The sequence below is a fragment of the Sinohyriopsis cumingii genome, chromosome 7, assembly GCF_028554795.1.
Source record: "Sinohyriopsis cumingii isolate HCF-2022 chromosome 7, ASM2855479v2, whole genome shotgun sequence".
Lineage (NCBI taxonomy): Eukaryota > Metazoa > Mollusca > Bivalvia > Unionida > Unionidae > Sinohyriopsis > Sinohyriopsis cumingii.
The window spans coordinates 56,426,715-56,443,940 of record NC_142967.1 but is presented as its reverse complement, the minus strand read 5'-3'; the positions used below and the strand labels follow the sequence as shown (position 1 = coordinate 56,443,940).

Here is a 17,226-nt window from a genome sequence, read left to right as displayed (position 1 = left end):
AGAAGTTAGTGTTAGGACTGAACAGCATGGTGGAAGGATAAGGTAACTGGATGGAACATGATGCCACATGTCTGTGGCATGATACCCCAGTACGAGACATTATAAACTGCCACAATGCAGACATTGTAGTGATATGACTCGAATTCTTAAAGCTACATTAAAAATAAAAAAACATGCACACATTCGCAGAAACCTTGAATCATTTTGTTGATAATATATGCTATACCCAGATTAGAAATTTTTTCAAAAGAAAGCATATTGTTGACCCAGATTTCTTGGGAAAATGCTCTATAAGGCAGATGTCAGCAAGGTGAGCAATTCAGGCCTTATTGGTCCTTTTGTTTATCAAAAGCTACACAGAGCTATCAGTCTTTGAGACGCACATCACAAGTAAGCCCTAGCTTTATAGTCTGAAAACCAAATCAGCCTCCATCATTCAGAATGTGAAACTTAAAGGGGACAAACATGCAAAACAGAAATTTGCGCAAACTTCATTTATAATTTGCTATATGTATAAGGTTCATTTTATGAAAATTTGTACTTTTTATTCTTACTCATTTCGAAGAAATTTATGAAAAACCAATCATCTCTCCAGATTTGTCTTGAATAGAACAATGCGCTTCCCTCCCCCTGTAAAAATAGCAGGTGTGATGTCATTTGAGACACTGTGTACACAGTGGCATTGTTGATAATGAATTATGGAGAACTCGCCCTGGGAGAACTCTTCCCAGGTGTTAGGAGAAGGTGCCCCATGGTGGTCGGAGAAGTCGCCCCACTGCGCCTGGAGAAGTCATCCCAAGGATCATATATCCTAATTCTGAGATGTCGCCAAGTGGTTGTTAAGGCTTTATTTATTGTTTTTCTTCAACTTTTCCATTTGATCAACTCTTCTTCTGTACTTAATGAAAAAGAAGTGGTCTCTATCCCTTTTGCTCTGCTCTTCAAATCATTAAATGCATTTTAATTGGAAAAATAGAGCAGGTGTAAGCATGATGTGACATCTGCAGTTTTATACATGAAAGGGCTCCAACAAAGTCATCCTGGACGACTTTATGGCATGGACCTCTATAATCCGAAATCGACTGAATTCTTGCTGACTGTCAATAATCCAAAGGGTTATGTATCATCTCTCCAACTGAACAATTTAATCTGATTTTTCACTGAGATTTGCTAACCATTGACAAAGGATACTTGAACTTGATAAAAAGCATCATTGACGCCTACACAGGAAATCCAGTCGTTATTGAGTTCAACATCATGGCTAATGCACAAAATTCGGACAGTTTCTGAAAGCTATCATGTACTATACCCATCATTTAGTTTATTTCTTCTTTTTTGTCAGTGTTCGTAATTTTATTATTTCTCAATAAAAGAAACTATTTAAAGTTGAACAAGAAGTTTAAAAAATATTTCACTACTAAATTGCTGATGCACAATAAACATGAGTACGTTATTTTATTATATACAACAATACCATGATCACGCATACTAACAGGATTTTGTTACTTTAAATGCATATTTGAACTGCTCAACATACCTGGGACATAATGAGAAGATCATCTTTAAAAACAAATTTGATTGTCACATTTAAATCTGGACTAAACTGAATAACATTTCACATGGTCCGAATCGGCTTGGAACTTTGGAGAATCAGCCAGATATATGGGCCAAATCAGTCAGCGATTTGTACCGAATCAGCATGGTCCAAGTTAGAGAGTAATTACGACATTAATGAATAATGTTAGTATAATAGATTTATCAATCACGAAAGTTAACATTAACATTTGTTGAAAAAATTGTATCGTGGTGTTCCGGTGTGTGTAGTTATAAGAAATCTAATGAGTTTATATAAAAACACAGACTTTCAATTATAAGTGATTTATTTTTCTATTATCAACATTACACAAACAAAATGAATGCAGAATGGGAAGGAGGGGTTTATTATACAACAAGTGGAAAACAGTCTTGAACATAAGTGTGGAAGAAAAATGCATATTCATCCGATGCAGTTACATACAAAATCAAACGTGCATAATAAATTCATGTTGGAAACATTGAATGAAAAAGCATAAACATTTCTTTTAATGTTATTTCATTTGGTAGATAATTTCTTACTTTTCAAAGATGAAGAAAAAAAAGGAGTAAAATAATTGAGGATTGTTCCAGAACTGCTATTATTCACACAATTTAGAGCTGCACATTGAACCATCTTGTTTCTACTTGACACTTCGCTGGTCAAATTGAATACAACTCTTATACATTAATCGTCTCAAATGACATCACATCCTGTTTGTATGGAAAGGAGCTAATAAATTCGGGGCAGGTTCTTTCTGTTTGATCTCGGCATACAGGACAATATTTTGTATGAAATGTTTGTGCAAATACAATAGATGCAAAGAAAAAAATAGTCAGGATAGGTTATATACACAAACTACTAAATATCCTTATATTTACAATAAAATTGTGCAGGTCGGGGGTTTTGTCCCCTTTAAGAGAAGAACTTTCAAGGTGTGTAGTTATGGCCCCTTTTCAAAGTGTGATCTTTTTAGGTTCTGTTTTGATTTAGTTATGGCCCCTTTTCAAAGTGTGGTCTTTTTAGGTTCTGATTTGATGTAGTTATGGCCCCTTTTCAAAGTGTGATCTTTTTAGGTTCTGTTTTGATGTAGTTATAGCCCTTTTTCCAACAGTATTAAGTATCTACTACTGCAGATCCTTACAACCAGCAGTTCAGGAACCATAAAAGGTATGAATATCATCTTTACTCTCGTACAAGTCAAGTCAAACAACTAAAAGCAAAGATACTGATCAGCCATAGTATAGTGTGCCTGCAGATCTGGGTCTCTGTTGTTTGTTCTACTGATTACTCCTATTAAAGTGTACAGACCCAGATCTTCTCGTTCATTATACAATGGCAGGTCTGGGTCTCTGCAGTTTGCATTTTTGTCTCATCTTATAAGTGAGTATATATGTTTTGATAATCTATTTTTACAATCACTAATATATAAACAGCCAAAATTATGTTTTTTGAAAAAAATAACAAATTTTATAGTCTCAAAAAATGTCCCACATATGGTATTGTTGAAGCAGAAGAATGAGTATTTTGAACAGTTTGAACATTTGCAACCTTTTATTTTCATCAGGGTCAGGATTGTTATGGCCAGAAATTATTGATCAAGTTCCCAGACAATCCAATTGTGAATGATGGAAATTTCACCATACGAAAAAACACAGCCAATACAACACAGAAGAGGTAAGTGTGGGTGGAGTCACAGAAGTCAGATAAAAAAAATCATTCATCACAGTTGGCAATTCTTCCAAGTTTTTATAGCATAGATGGATGGTTTCCTTCTTGTCTGACTTTCAATCCTTCATACTTTTTTTATTTCAGCTCTTATAGTCATGGACCAGAAGAGTTTATGGGATACCCTGTTGTCCGTTTTCCATCTGCCTGTTAGTACAAGATTGTTATCATTACTCTTCTGAAACGACATGAAACATACACACATTCATCCCAGGGTCTAGTTGATCCTAAATGAAAATGGTGCAGACTTTGAACATCCAATATTGCTGCCAATCTGTCCTCTTCAGAATTTTCTCTTTACTCTTTATCAGTGGATGGTCATATCAACATGGATTTTTCACCAAAATGCTTGAATGAAAATGGTGCTTTTCTTAATAAATATGATGACCATGACACCTTGACATCCATCCTGAAAATCTTGCTATTGAGACTCTTCCTAAATGGAAAATCTTATTAACATGGGGTTTTCAGAGGAATACTTGTGGTCTCTTGTTGGTCCGAAATAAAAATTGTACTGATCTGACATCAGATATGGCCACCATGGTGAAAATGTTGGAACTATACTTGTAAGGATGGTCATAACAACATAGGTAATCCAAAAATGTCACAGATGGTTCAAGACTTGGCAGTGAAAAGAAGACATGGTCTTTTTAGGGGGATTCCTGGACAAGTTTTTCAGCCAGTAGTTCGTCAATTTCTTCTTGGGATTTTTGTTTAAACGTAAAAGCATTTTAACCAGTAGACACTATCAAGGAAGTAGAAAAACCTGGAAATGTATATTTTAAAATTACATAATTGCATAAAACTGGACAAATCAGTTATGCTTGCACAGTAACCATAGCAAAGGCAAATCAATGCCAACATCTTAGTTGAATATTTTTATGTCATTAGTCATTTTAAAACTGCATCTTAATGTATACATAAAATTTGTAAGCATACAGATTTTACTCTTTCTTAGCATAGCAAGGTGTGAGAGTTGTGACCCATCTTTGATCATGTTAAGTTCAATTTCCATCAATACATATGCACCTTCTCTACTTTCAACACCAAGTCAGCATTAAATAACATGTTAAAATCAAGATTCTGATTTAGTCTCCTTGTGAGTTTTTCATTCTGTAAGATTAATAGACCAAATTAGTTTATGCAGTGGTTTTTAACCGTTATCAGGTGTCCTTTGTCCATTAACATAAAGTTTGCCACTGCTTCTCCTAAACTACTAGGAGGATTGCCATGAACTGATTGTTTTCCGGAATGGAATGTTGTATTGACATCAGGTTTCTACTAATAGACATTTTATGATCTCTGGTTGGTCCTAAATGAATATGATACTGATGTGACATCCAGTATGGTCACAGTTATGGCAGTCTTGTAAATCTTGTCATTGCTACTTTCTCTGTCTCTCTCTCTCATGTTGATATAAGTCTTCCAGTAAAAGTTTGTATCTTATTGGTCCTAAATAAAAATGGTCATGTCAGGATGGGGTTTTCACTAAAAGACTTGAGTAGTCTAGTCAATCCTAAATAAAAAGGTACAGACTTGTTGAAACAGGTCTCCCTGTAAGAGGTTATTGTATACCATTGGTCCTAAATGAAAATGGTCATATCAGGATGGGGTTTTCACTAAAAGACTTGTGTAGTCAATCCTAAATAAAAAGGTACAGATTTGTTGAAACGGGTCTCCCTGTAAAAGGTTATTGTATACCATTAGTCATACATAAAAATGGTCATATCAAGATGGGGTTTTCACTAAAAAACCTGTGTAGTCTAGTCAATCCTAAATAAAAAGGTACAAATTTGTTGAAACAGGTCTCCCTGTAAGAGGTTATTGTATACCCCTTGGTCATATTAGTGAGATTTATGTTGTCTAGTCAGTCCTAAATAAAATGATACTGATCTGACATTGAGAATTGCAACTGTTTATACTCCTGAATGGGCAGTTGTATTGACATGGGTTGTCACTAAAATACTTTCCCGGTTGTCTACTTGTTCCTCATTCTGATGAAAATAGTGCTTGTCTTTCTTCGAACATGACACCATAACCATCTTGAAAATGATACTGTCACTACTCCTTATGTATTAATGATGGTTTTCATTAAACTCCAGCAATATTTAATTAGTTCTGAATTTTTTAAATTTTTACAGATCTAACCGCCAACATACAGCACTTTTGTGAAGCACTTTTGAAAACCAGACCCAATCAGTCTTGAGCTTGGGGTTAGTCTGAAGTCATTGCAAGTTTAGTCATCAGTCTGACAATTTTGTTGTTGTCAATGAAAAAGTATATAGTCATCATTCTGACATTATTTTTAAGGACAATGAACAAGTTGATAGTCATCATTCTGACATTGGTTTTAAGGACAATGAACAAGTTGATAGTCATCATTCTGACATTGGTTTTAAGGACAATGAACAAGTTGATAGTCATCATTCTGATAGTGGTTTTAAGGACAATGAACAAGTTGATAGTCATCATTCTGACATTGGTTGTAAGGACAATGAACAAGTTGATAGTCATCATTCTGATATTGGTTTTAAGGACAATGAACAAGTTGATAGTCATCATTCTGACATTGGTTTTAAGGACAGTGAACAAGTTGATAGTCAGCATTCTGACATTGGTTTTAAGGACAATGAACAAGTTGACAGTCATCATTCTGACATTGGTTGTAAGGACAATGAACAAGTTGATAGTCATCATTCTGACATTGGTTTTAAGGACAATGAACAGGTTGATAGTCATCATTCTGATATTGGTTTTAAGGACAATGAACAAGTTGATAGTCATCATTCTGACATTGGTTTTAAGGACAATGAACAAGTTGATAGTCATCATTTTGATAGTGGTTTTAAGGACAATGAACAGGTTGATAGTCATCATTCTGACATTGGTTTTAAGGACAATGAACAAGTTGATAGTCATCATTCTGATAGTGGCTTTAAGGACAATGAACAAGTTGATAGTCATCATTCTGACATTGGTTTTAAGGACAATGAACAAGTTGATAGTCATCATTCTGATATTGGTTTTAAGGACAATGAACAAGTTGATAGTCATCATTCTGACATTGGTTTTAAGGACAGTGAACAAGTTGATAGTCAGCATTCTGACATTGGTTTTAAGGACAATGAACAAGTTGACAGTCATCATTCTGACATTGGTTGTAAGGACAATGATCAAGTTGATAGTCATCATTCTGACATTGGTTTTAAGGACAATGAACAAGTTGATAGTCATCATTCTGATATTGGTTTTAAGGACAATGAACAAGTTGATAGTCATCATTCTGACATTGGTTTTAAGGACAATGAACAAGTTGATAGTCATCATTCTGATATTGGTTTTAAGGACAATGAACAAGTTGATAGTCATCATTCTGACATTGGTTTTAAGGACAGTGAACAAGTTGATAGCATTCTGACATTGGTTTTAAGGACAATGAACAAGTTGACAGTCATCATTCTGACATTGGTTTTAAGGACAATGAACAAGTTGATAGTCATCATTCTGACATTGGTTTTAAGGACAATGAACAAGTTGATAGTCATCATTCTGATATTGGTTTTAAGGACAATGAACAAGTTGATAGTCATCATTCTGACATTGGTTTTAAGGACAATGAACAAGTTGATAGTCATCATTCTGATATTGGTTTTAAGGACAATGAACAAGTTGATAGTCATCATTCTGATATTGGTTTTAAGGACAATGAACAAGTTGATAGTCATCATTCTGACATTGGTTTTAAGGACAATGAACAAGTTGATAGTCATCATTTTGATAGTGGTTTTAAGGACAATGAACAAGTTGATAGTCATCATTCTGACATTGGTTTTAAGGACAATGAACAAGTTGATAGTCATCATTCTGATAGTGGCTTTAAGGACAATGAACAAGTTGATAGTCATCATTTTGACATTGGTTTTAAGGACAATGAACAAGTTGATAGTCATCATTCTGATAGTGGCTTTAAGGACAATGAACAAGTTGATAGTCATCATTCTGACATTGGTTTTAAGGACAATGAACAAGTTGATAGTCATCATTCTGACATTGGTTTTAAGGACAATGAACAAGTTGATAGTCATCATTCTGATATTGGTTTTAAGGACAATGAACAAGTTGATAGTCATCATTCTGACATTGGTTTTAAGGACAATGAACAAGTTGACAGTCATCATTCTGACATTGGTTTTAAGGACAATGAACAAGTTGATAGTCATCATTCTGATAGTGGCTTTAAGGACAATGAACAAGTTGATAGTCATCATTTTGACATTGGTTTTAAGGACAATGAACAAGTTGATAGTCATCATTCTGATAGTGGCTTTAAGGACAATGAACAAGTTGATAGTCATCATTCTGACATTGGTTTTAAGGACAATGAACAAGTTGATAGTCATCATTCTGACATTGGTTTTAAGGACAATGAACAAGTTGATAGTCATCATTCTGATATTGGTTTTAAGGACAATGAACAAGTTGATAGTCATCATTCTGACATTGGTTTTAAGGACAATGAACAAGTTGACAGTCATCATTCTGACATTGGTTTTAAGGACAATGAACAAGTTGATAGTCATCATTCTGATATTGGTCTCAAGGACAATGAACAAGTTGATAGTCATCATTCTGATATTGGTTTTAAGGACAATGAACAAGTTGATAGTGATCATTCTGACATTGGTTTAAGGACAATGAACAAGTTGATAGTCATCATTCTGATAGTGGTTTTAAGGACAATGAACAAGTTGATACATTGGTTTTAAATTCAGTGAACAAGTTGATAGTCATCCTTCTGACATTGGTTTTAAAGTCAGTGAACAATTGATAGTCATCATTCTGACATTGGTTTGAAGGACAATGAACAAGTTGATAGTCATCATTCAGGCTAACTGTATCCAGTTGAGCATATTGAAGTGTTAAATTAAACAGGCTTCGGAGAACATGAATCTATAAAAATGTACAGTATAATTTAATAAATAAAAGCTAAGGGGAGTGTTCATTTCATAAAAATATCAGTAAAAATTATACTTTTTTCAGATGCATTGTTGCAGCTTACATGCTTTAAAAGGGTTTGTTTCTTAGTTTAACTTTAATCAGGTTTCATTTATTCTTTTTATATGTCCACCAAAAGGTGGAAAATGTCAAGTTTGATGTCTGTCCATATGTACGTCTATTCCCAATTTCCATATTTTGGTGTCAGAGGGTTAGGTCACTGTGACTGAAAATAGTTTCCACAAACAAGAACTTTGGTTTCTATATCACAGACCTATATCACAGACCTGAACTAAACTTTATTATTGGCTTTAAGTTGGAATAAAGTAGAAACTTACTTAATTTGGTACTGAAAGGTCAGGGGTCAATGTCTCAATGACTGAACTAAGATGTATATTGCTTGCATATTAATTTTAGTTTGAGACCAATGTACTTTCACCAAAGTTTGTGGAGGTCTTGTGGTTAAGGTATGGAAGAGGCTTGTTGTTTTAAAGGCTACAAAAATGAAGGCTCAGAGTCACTGCATCTAAAAGTAATATGAGATTTGTGCAATAAAAATTTTAATCTTGAGGACATTCCTTGACAAACATTATGATTGACTTGCAACTAGGGTAAGAAAGAAACCTATGATTTTGGAGGTCTAAAGGTTAATGTCATGGTAAGTCAGATAAGAAAATAATGGTTTCTGCCATGTTAAATTTAGCTCAGGACCATTTACCTTGGCCAGAGTTATCTCTGACCTGATGGTCTATAATCACTATTGTCAGCCATGCACTAGTGACTACACAGAGATTAAATAAATACAGGGTGGGCGTATAATGTACAGTTCACATGTATAATTGCTAGGACATATACTCTTATGTTTCATATCGTCTTTTCCTTTGTGCTTATCTGATATTTTCTTTTTCATTCATTATTGGGCAACAGAAGTTGTAGATATTGAGGTAGGTAACCCAGCTTGGGTGGGTTCTACTTCTTGGTGGTCAGTGTTGTGTGTAAGTTGGTCCATTTCTTGTCAATATTTCATTCATTCATTCATTTTATGTTATGACATTGGTCCATAAATCTGTCAATATGTTCCCTAGCCCATTTCTATGCAACTTGAGTTCTTTACCATCTACTGTTACCACACTTTGTCAAATAGGTTGTATTTAAGATTTGGAAAAAATGATGAACTTCTACATGAAAAGGTGAATGTATGGTTTGATTTTTGCTGTTACAGCACAGCAGAACTGCTAGGTTATTTAGTGTCTTGTCAGTTGGAGTAAAGTGCTGTCGAAGTACACAAGAGAGTAGCTAACCCTGATGGTAGGATTCAAACCCAACCCCATTTGGTCACAATTTTCATGCTTTCAGTCAGTTTTGCCGTGTTGACCACTGAGATACTGCAACTTTTTGAGAGGTCAAGGTCACTGACTGACATAAAGAAAGATTGTTACAGCAGAATAACATTAATTCCACACGACAGACATGGATCAAACTTTGTGGATGGTTTGAACTGGGGTAAGGACAATGGAAGCATATCATTTTGGGGTCAGAGGTCATGGTCATTGACTGAAATATACTTGGACTAAACCTTGTGGATGGTTTGCATTGGGAATAAGATGTCTAATAATTAACACATTGGGGTCAAAAGTCAAGGTCACTGGTTATAAAATGGTTTCTTACTCGGAAGATCAAGGGTCAAGTTTTGCTGTGACTGAAAGAATTTTTTGTCGTATAATGTTTGTTCTAGACCATATTGCTTGAACTTTAAAGTATGAAAGAGGCCTTTTGATTTTGGACTCAAATTGTGAGAGACCAAGAACATGGTGATTCGATGAAAAATAAGAAAGAATGATTTCTGCAGAGTAAATTTAGTTGTATACCACATACTTTGACCAAAGGTCAAGGTCATCGAGGCAAACAGTGTCTTGATAGTAAGGGGCAGTCGTATAATGTTCATTAAAAATACTCTTTGTTCATTTTTCATTTTCTGTGCTTTAGTGTTCCTCATGCAATAAAACGGGAGTTTGGTGTCCTTGAAATGACAGATTTGTTTACAAGCTTACTGGTGATTGAAAGGATACGTTTTTCTTGAAACTTAAAGCATGGCGACTGATTCAAGATTTTAATATTATTTACTTGTTTCTTTAATTTAAAGGAGGGATACAAAACTGCATGCAGTGAAATCACTATTACATATATATGTTTCTTGTTAATCATTACATATATTACCTAACTTAACTCTAACAATGACTAAGCTAAATGAAAGTATGTCATTGAAATCAATGTTCTAGAGTTTGTATGTTTTCTGACACTATCAGTCTTGAAGGGATGATTCCTTGTTTGACATATTTCATTCATTGCTTACCATCCAAGCTGTCTGTTGTCCTCAGTCAAGCATTATGTATTGAGATAGAAATAGTGGAGTTCAGGCAAATCTAGATATGTTGGAGTTAAGGCAGATAGCAGAGTTTACTTTGTCAAGACATACTTGAGCCAGCAGAATGTCACAAATTGTGAAACATGGCATTTTTAATCTTGTGTATTGATTTGCATCAAACAAATTTGTTGCATCCTTTTTTCTTGTGATAACACCTAAATGCACCACTAGATCATCATCGTAATTTGATTACATATTCACTGGGGAATGTAAGATTCTGGATGTAATGGGGACATAAAATTCTAGGTGTAATAGGAGACATAAGATTATGTGTGTAATAGTGGAAATATATTTATGTGATTAATGAGGGATATAAGATTATAGGTGTAATGGGGACACAAGATTCTAGGTGTAATAGGACATAAGATTCTGTGTGTAATGGGGACATAAGATTCTTGGTGTAATGTGCACATAAGATTATTGGTTTAATAGGTGAGAAGATTATGTGTGTTAATGAAGAATATAAGTGTCTGTGTGTAATGGAGACATAAAATTATGGATGTAATGGGGGACATAAGATTCTAGGTGTAACAGGGACGCACGAGTCTGGGTGTAATGGGAACATAAGATTCTGGGTGTAGTAGGGGACACCAGGATTATAGATGTAATGAAGACAACATTCTAGGTTTAATTGGACATTAGATTCTCTGTGCAGTGTGAACATATGATTCTTGGTGTAATGGGAGACATAAGATTATGTGTGTAATGGGTGACATAAGATTCTGTTTGCAATGGGAGACATCCGATTATAGGTGTAATGGGGACATAAAATTATAGGTGTACTTGGGACACAAGATTCTAGGTGTAATAGGGGACGTAAGATTCTATGTCTAATGGAGGACACAAGATTCTAGGTGTACCAGGGGAATTAAGATTCTTGGTGTAATGGGAACAAAAGATTCTGGTGTAACAGGGAACATAAGATTCTAGGTGAAATGGGGACACTAAATTCAAGATGTAATGGGAATACTATTTATAATGGGGACAAGATTCTATGTGCAATGGGAATATAAGATTCTAGGTGTAATGGGCACATAAGATTCTAGGTGTAATGGGAATATAAGATTCTAGGTGTAATGGGGTCATAAGATTCTAGGTGTAATGGGGTCATAAGATTCAGGCTGTAATGGGGGACAGAAGATTCTAGGTGTAATGGGCACATAAGATTGTAGGTGTAAAGGGATATAAGATTCTAGGTGTAATGGGGTCATAAGATTCTAGGTGTAATGGGCACATAAGATTCTAGGTGTAATGGGATATAAGATTCTATGTGTAATGGGAATATAAGATTTTAGGTGTAATGGGCACATAAGATTCTAGGTGTAAAGGGATATAAGATTCTAGGTGTAATGGGGTCATAAGATTCTAGGTGTAATGGGCACATAAGATTCTAGGTGTAATGGAATATAAGATTCTAGATGTAATGGAATATAAGATTCTAGGTGTAATGGAGTCATAAGATTCAGGATGTATTGGGGGAAAGAAGATTATAGGTGTAATGGGCACATAAGATTCAAGATGTAATGGAATATAAGATTCTAGGTGTAATGGGGTCATAAGATTCAGGATGTAATGGGGGACAGAAGATTCAAGGAGTAGTAGGGGACACGAATATAGTTGTAATGGGTTATAAGATTATGTATGCAGTGGGAGACCTAATATTCTTGATTTAATGGATGACATAAGATTATGTCTGTAATGGGTAACATACAATTCTAGATGTAATGGGGACATAAGATTGTAGGTATAATAGGGACGTGAGAATCTTGGTATAATGGGACATAAGATTCTGTGTGTAATTGGGGACCTAAGATTCTAGTGTAACAGGTGACATAAGATTATTGGTGTAATGGGACATAAGATTCTGTGTGTAATGGGCAACATTTGTAGATGTAATGTGGACATAAGATTCTCGGCGTAATGGGACATAAGATTCTGTGTGTAATTGGGACATAAGATTTTGTGTGTAATGTGAGACATAAGATTCTAGGTCTAATGGAGACATAAGATTCTAAATTTAATGAGGACATAATATTCTAGGTCTAATGGGACATAAGATTCTGTGTGTAATGGGGACAATATTCTGTGTAATGGGAGACATAAGATTCTGTGTAATGGGAGACTTAATATGCTAGGTTTAATGGGTGACATAAGATTCTTGCTGTAATGGGGGAGAGGGGACAAACTTTATTAAGAAAAGTGCATGTAATCTTGACTTTTTGGTGCAATTTATTTTATTTTTGTATTGCAGATAGGAAGACGGGGGGTGGGGGGCGCAATAAAAACCAGCCACCAGCTTTTATGACCAGCAGCTATTACTGATGACTGCTAAGACTGGTTACTTAAATCTGGAAATGAATGGCAGACCACATACTTTTCCCTCAGTGACTACTAATTTCATTTCTTATTGGATACAACCACCATTCACCAACCCCCAGCAGCAAGCCACAGGTATCACTGTCTGTGGCAGCAACAACATCAGCAATGATGACAGCAGCATCAACATAAAGATTGTGTGTCTAAGTTACATGTTTTATAGGGAAGACATACAGTGCGTATTCGATAGAACCCTTGTGTTTAGCATGTATGTTTATTTATTGGTATACACAAGACACTGTTTAGCTGAACCCATGTTTTTTACATGACTGTATATTGATTGATATGGGCAAGATATAAGTGTTTAATTGAACTCTTGTTTTTTTAACATGTCTGTGCATTTTATTTATTTAGGCAAGACATACAATGTGTGTTTGATTGAACCCTTGTTTTTAACATGTCTATGCATTTTTTTTGGTATAGCACATGCCACATCTGTTACTACATGTTTTCGGAGGATGCTTTTTCTATGTTGGATTGGTAGATTTTATTTCAATCAAGTAGAACACTATGTCTGAGAGAAGTATTTTGTGGTGGAATGGATATGGTTAGGGTGAGACCATTTCAATGATAAAGGTTGTCTAGCACACCAGTATATTGTAACATCTCATGTTTAATGCTGGTGAACAGTAGGAATTTACAAAGTTTCTTGTTTAATCAAGATTTTATAAATTTTCTGAGATAGTACAATAACATGTTCATAACCAAAACAATGTAACTACTATTGCAGGCCATAAATAAAAATTGTATTAAAATTACTTTGTACAGATTGTGTATCTTTTCATTGAGATGATAGTGTATATTTGGATCTCAGAGTGTCCTAAATGAAAAAGACATTCAATCCATAAGGAAATAACTTGTTCATGTCTAACATACAGACAATGTTTATGAATTTCTGGGAGGAGAGATAAGTATTTTTGATATAATAGATTTGCAAAGTTAATATTTGGAGCCTGCAATGTGCCTTCATCAATAGAAAGCTTGTCAGTTTCACTTAGATTCTTAGGAAATCATAAATGCTGTCATATTTTGATTAGTGTAATTGCCTTTTTTATTTTCACTCTAATATGAGAAAGGTTTTCATTTTATTTCTTTGCTTTCTTTCTTTGATTAGTCTATACATAAAAAGCGAAATATTTGACATGGTACAATCTTGGACATGAGCGTTAGAGGTTATGATTTTTTAATATTACTAATAACATTGATATTCATTGTGACAATATGCATCATGTATTGAGAGGGAAGTAGCACGATACAAAGAACATACAAATAGGAATTAACAAACCAAAAGAGCCAAACAGATATTGCAAAAACTCCATTTTACTTCATATTAAAACTAAAGAAAATCCATAATGCAATCATTAAGTCAGAGATAGTTAGCATACCATTGGATTTGGTATGCAGTATTAAATGTGTCACATCATAAGTAGACAATTATACAAAATGCAAAATGTTCCACCATGTAGTCTACGTAGGTCCTAGTCTGATATTTTAAGTGTTGCTTTATATATATATATATCTTGATTAGGAAATCATCTTGTTTATTTTTGCCGTCATTCCAGAATTATGTTTTATGATCATTTGACAAACAGGACAATTTACATTTACAATATCTGCAGTTTGGACTTTAGAGAAGTATGTCTTAATCCATTATAGTAGACCTTTGGAGACCTAATGTGCCATTTTGTTAAGGTTCGGGTTACTGTTCCCTCGGCTCTGGTGGATTATCTCCCATTGTGAAGGTCATTGGTGGCAATGCTTCCTGTATTGCCCAGAGGTGTTGAGCAATGCTTCATTAAGATTAACAACTATTGGTTTTTCAAAAATATAATGTCCTTCAGCTACAACAGCTGCATGCCACTCTGTATCTACCCATTTATATAATGCTATGACATGAATTAATTTTGTCTTTTCTTCAGTTAGGCTAAGAGCATCTGTAGTCAGGACTAGAAATATGAAATAAACAAAACCCAGATGTTAAATTAACATGTAAAAACTTGAGGCACTCCCATAACCATTGTGACATATAGAGACTCTTAAAAGCTCCCACAGTAATAACCCTGGTTATTACTTGGTACGTCAGGGTGGTTTCAGTCCAGCTCTTAATTAGTTCAGCTAAAGGATGGCAAGCTTTTCAGGAAATGACAACTTGTCTCTGATTTAAGGCAATACAAGATCATACCATGTTCAGCCAATGAACTAGAGCCAGTTGTGTCTTGTTACCATTTTAATCACAATATGCTTATCCACTTTTAGTAGATGTAAGTTTTTAATTATAAATCTATTTTTTATATCTATATTATTTATGAACTATAAAAAGAAGAAACAAATTCAAAAACTAAATGTGAATTTCATTTTTCAAAATAATGTTCTTAAAGTTAAGAATCCCAGACAAAAATTTGAAGTTTATACATCCTAATTATTTTCCCTCTGATTGTAAAATACACAGATCAGACTCTTGATCTGTACCACTCTGGTAGATTAAGTGATTATGAGTGTCTGCCTTAGATGCAGGAAGTCACAGGTTTGAACCCCGGCCAATTCAAACCAAAGACTTATAAATAAAAATGGGTACTCGCAGCAGTCTTACTAGGTGCTCAGCATTAAGAGGCTAGTGTTAGGGCTGGTTGGCCTGGTGTTAGTATAATGTGACAGGGTGGGACATCATGCCACATGTCTGCAGCATGATGTCCCAGTGCTTGACATCACTATTAACTGCCACACTGCAGACATCATAGCAATATGACTGAAAATTTGTTGAAGCTACGTTAAAAATCCAAATCACACACACAAACACAGGTCCTTGATCTCATAAGTAAGAGAAACAAGTATGTCATGGTAAATAATTCTGTTTAATTGTTTGTCTGGTTAAAATTTAACATCACTTCTTCTAAACTTATTTGGTGATATTCATTACATTATGTATATAGACTCCCCAATGAGTATTTATATGTGCAAAAGAGATAATCTTGAGCTTCATAACTAATGTGGAGCTTTGTTTTCATGGTCGACAGATTTTATTATGGCAGTTTTTATACACCTGTAATAAAGTTCAGTGTGTATTATATGATAATGTTTTCATTCCATTTACTTGTTGTTGCTTTGGTGGGGGGGGGTCCATCATGTTATTACCAAACTTTGTAAAGACTACTAATTTTGGAAATAAAGGAAAAAGAACAAGGTCATTGAGACTAAAAGAAAATTATGTTGTCAACACAATAACATTAGTTTAAATCAGACATAAACTAGACTTTGTGGATGGCTTGCACCATGAGTGAGGGAGAAGTCTACCACACAAGGAGTCAAAAGGTCATTAATCGGGTCATTGTGACTGAACAAAGAAAAATGGTTTCTGCACCGACTTAATTCTGCATCATAGATCTGTATTAAATTTTGTGTTTGGCTTGTGTTTGGAGTAAGAAACAAGTCTATTGATTTAGAGTTCAAAAAGGTAAGTCATTGGTAGAAAAAATGGTTTCTGTACAAAGATTTCAGTCATTGCCCATATACCTTTCCCAAAGAGCGTCAATAGCTTACAGTTTTGATGGAAAATCCTATTTGTTTTGGGGTCAAAAGGTCATTTGTCAAGGTTACTGTGACAGGAAGAAGAATGAATGTTTTACATAACTTCAGTTCTTGGCTTGAACTTTAGGAAGAGGCCTGTTGAATTTGAAGTTCAAGAGGTCAACATTTAGAGACATTGTGAATGAAAACAAAGGTTTTGCACAGTCACTTTTGTTTTAGAGAAAATTTATTGACCAAACACTGTGGGTGACTTTGACTTTGGTTGATTGGGAAATCTATTGAGATTGGGGTCTAAAGGCTAGAGATCATGATTATGGTTAGTCTGATTGGAAATAATGGTTCTGCTGAATAAGTTTAGGTCAAGACTGCATGCCTTGACCATTGAGATCTGTTCATCAATAATCCCCCCCCCCCAGTCATTTTTGACCTACCAGTGTTTCATAGTCCGTTGGCCTTGTGGTTTGAGTGTATGCCCCAGATGCTAGAGGTCACTGGTTCAAACCCCCAGCCAAGTCATATCAAAGACTTATCAAAATTGTACTAACAGCTGCCTCGCTAGGTGCTCAATATTAAGAGGTTAATGTTAGGACTGGTCAGCCTGGTG

General features: G+C 34.8%; 1 protein-coding gene across 8 annotated transcripts in view; it reads left to right on the top strand.

The window, feature by feature from the left end:
• Window positions 1-17,226, top strand: part of LOC149795305 (uncharacterized) — a 121,685-nt gene that overhangs the window by 85,764 nt on the left and 18,695 nt on the right. For 6 of the 8 annotated variants that reach the window (XM_089965044.1, XM_089965041.1, XM_089965040.1 and 3 more), the window contains one exon: window positions 3,141-3,250. In XM_089965044.1, the coding sequence (XP_089821170.1) occupies window positions 3,141-3,250 (110 nt within the window). Of the gene's footprint in view, window positions 1-3,140; window positions 3,251-9,223; window positions 9,241-12,972; window positions 13,856-17,226 lie in introns of those variants that run through there. The other 2 variants (XM_089965042.1, XM_089965043.1) reach the window with 2 other exon arrangements.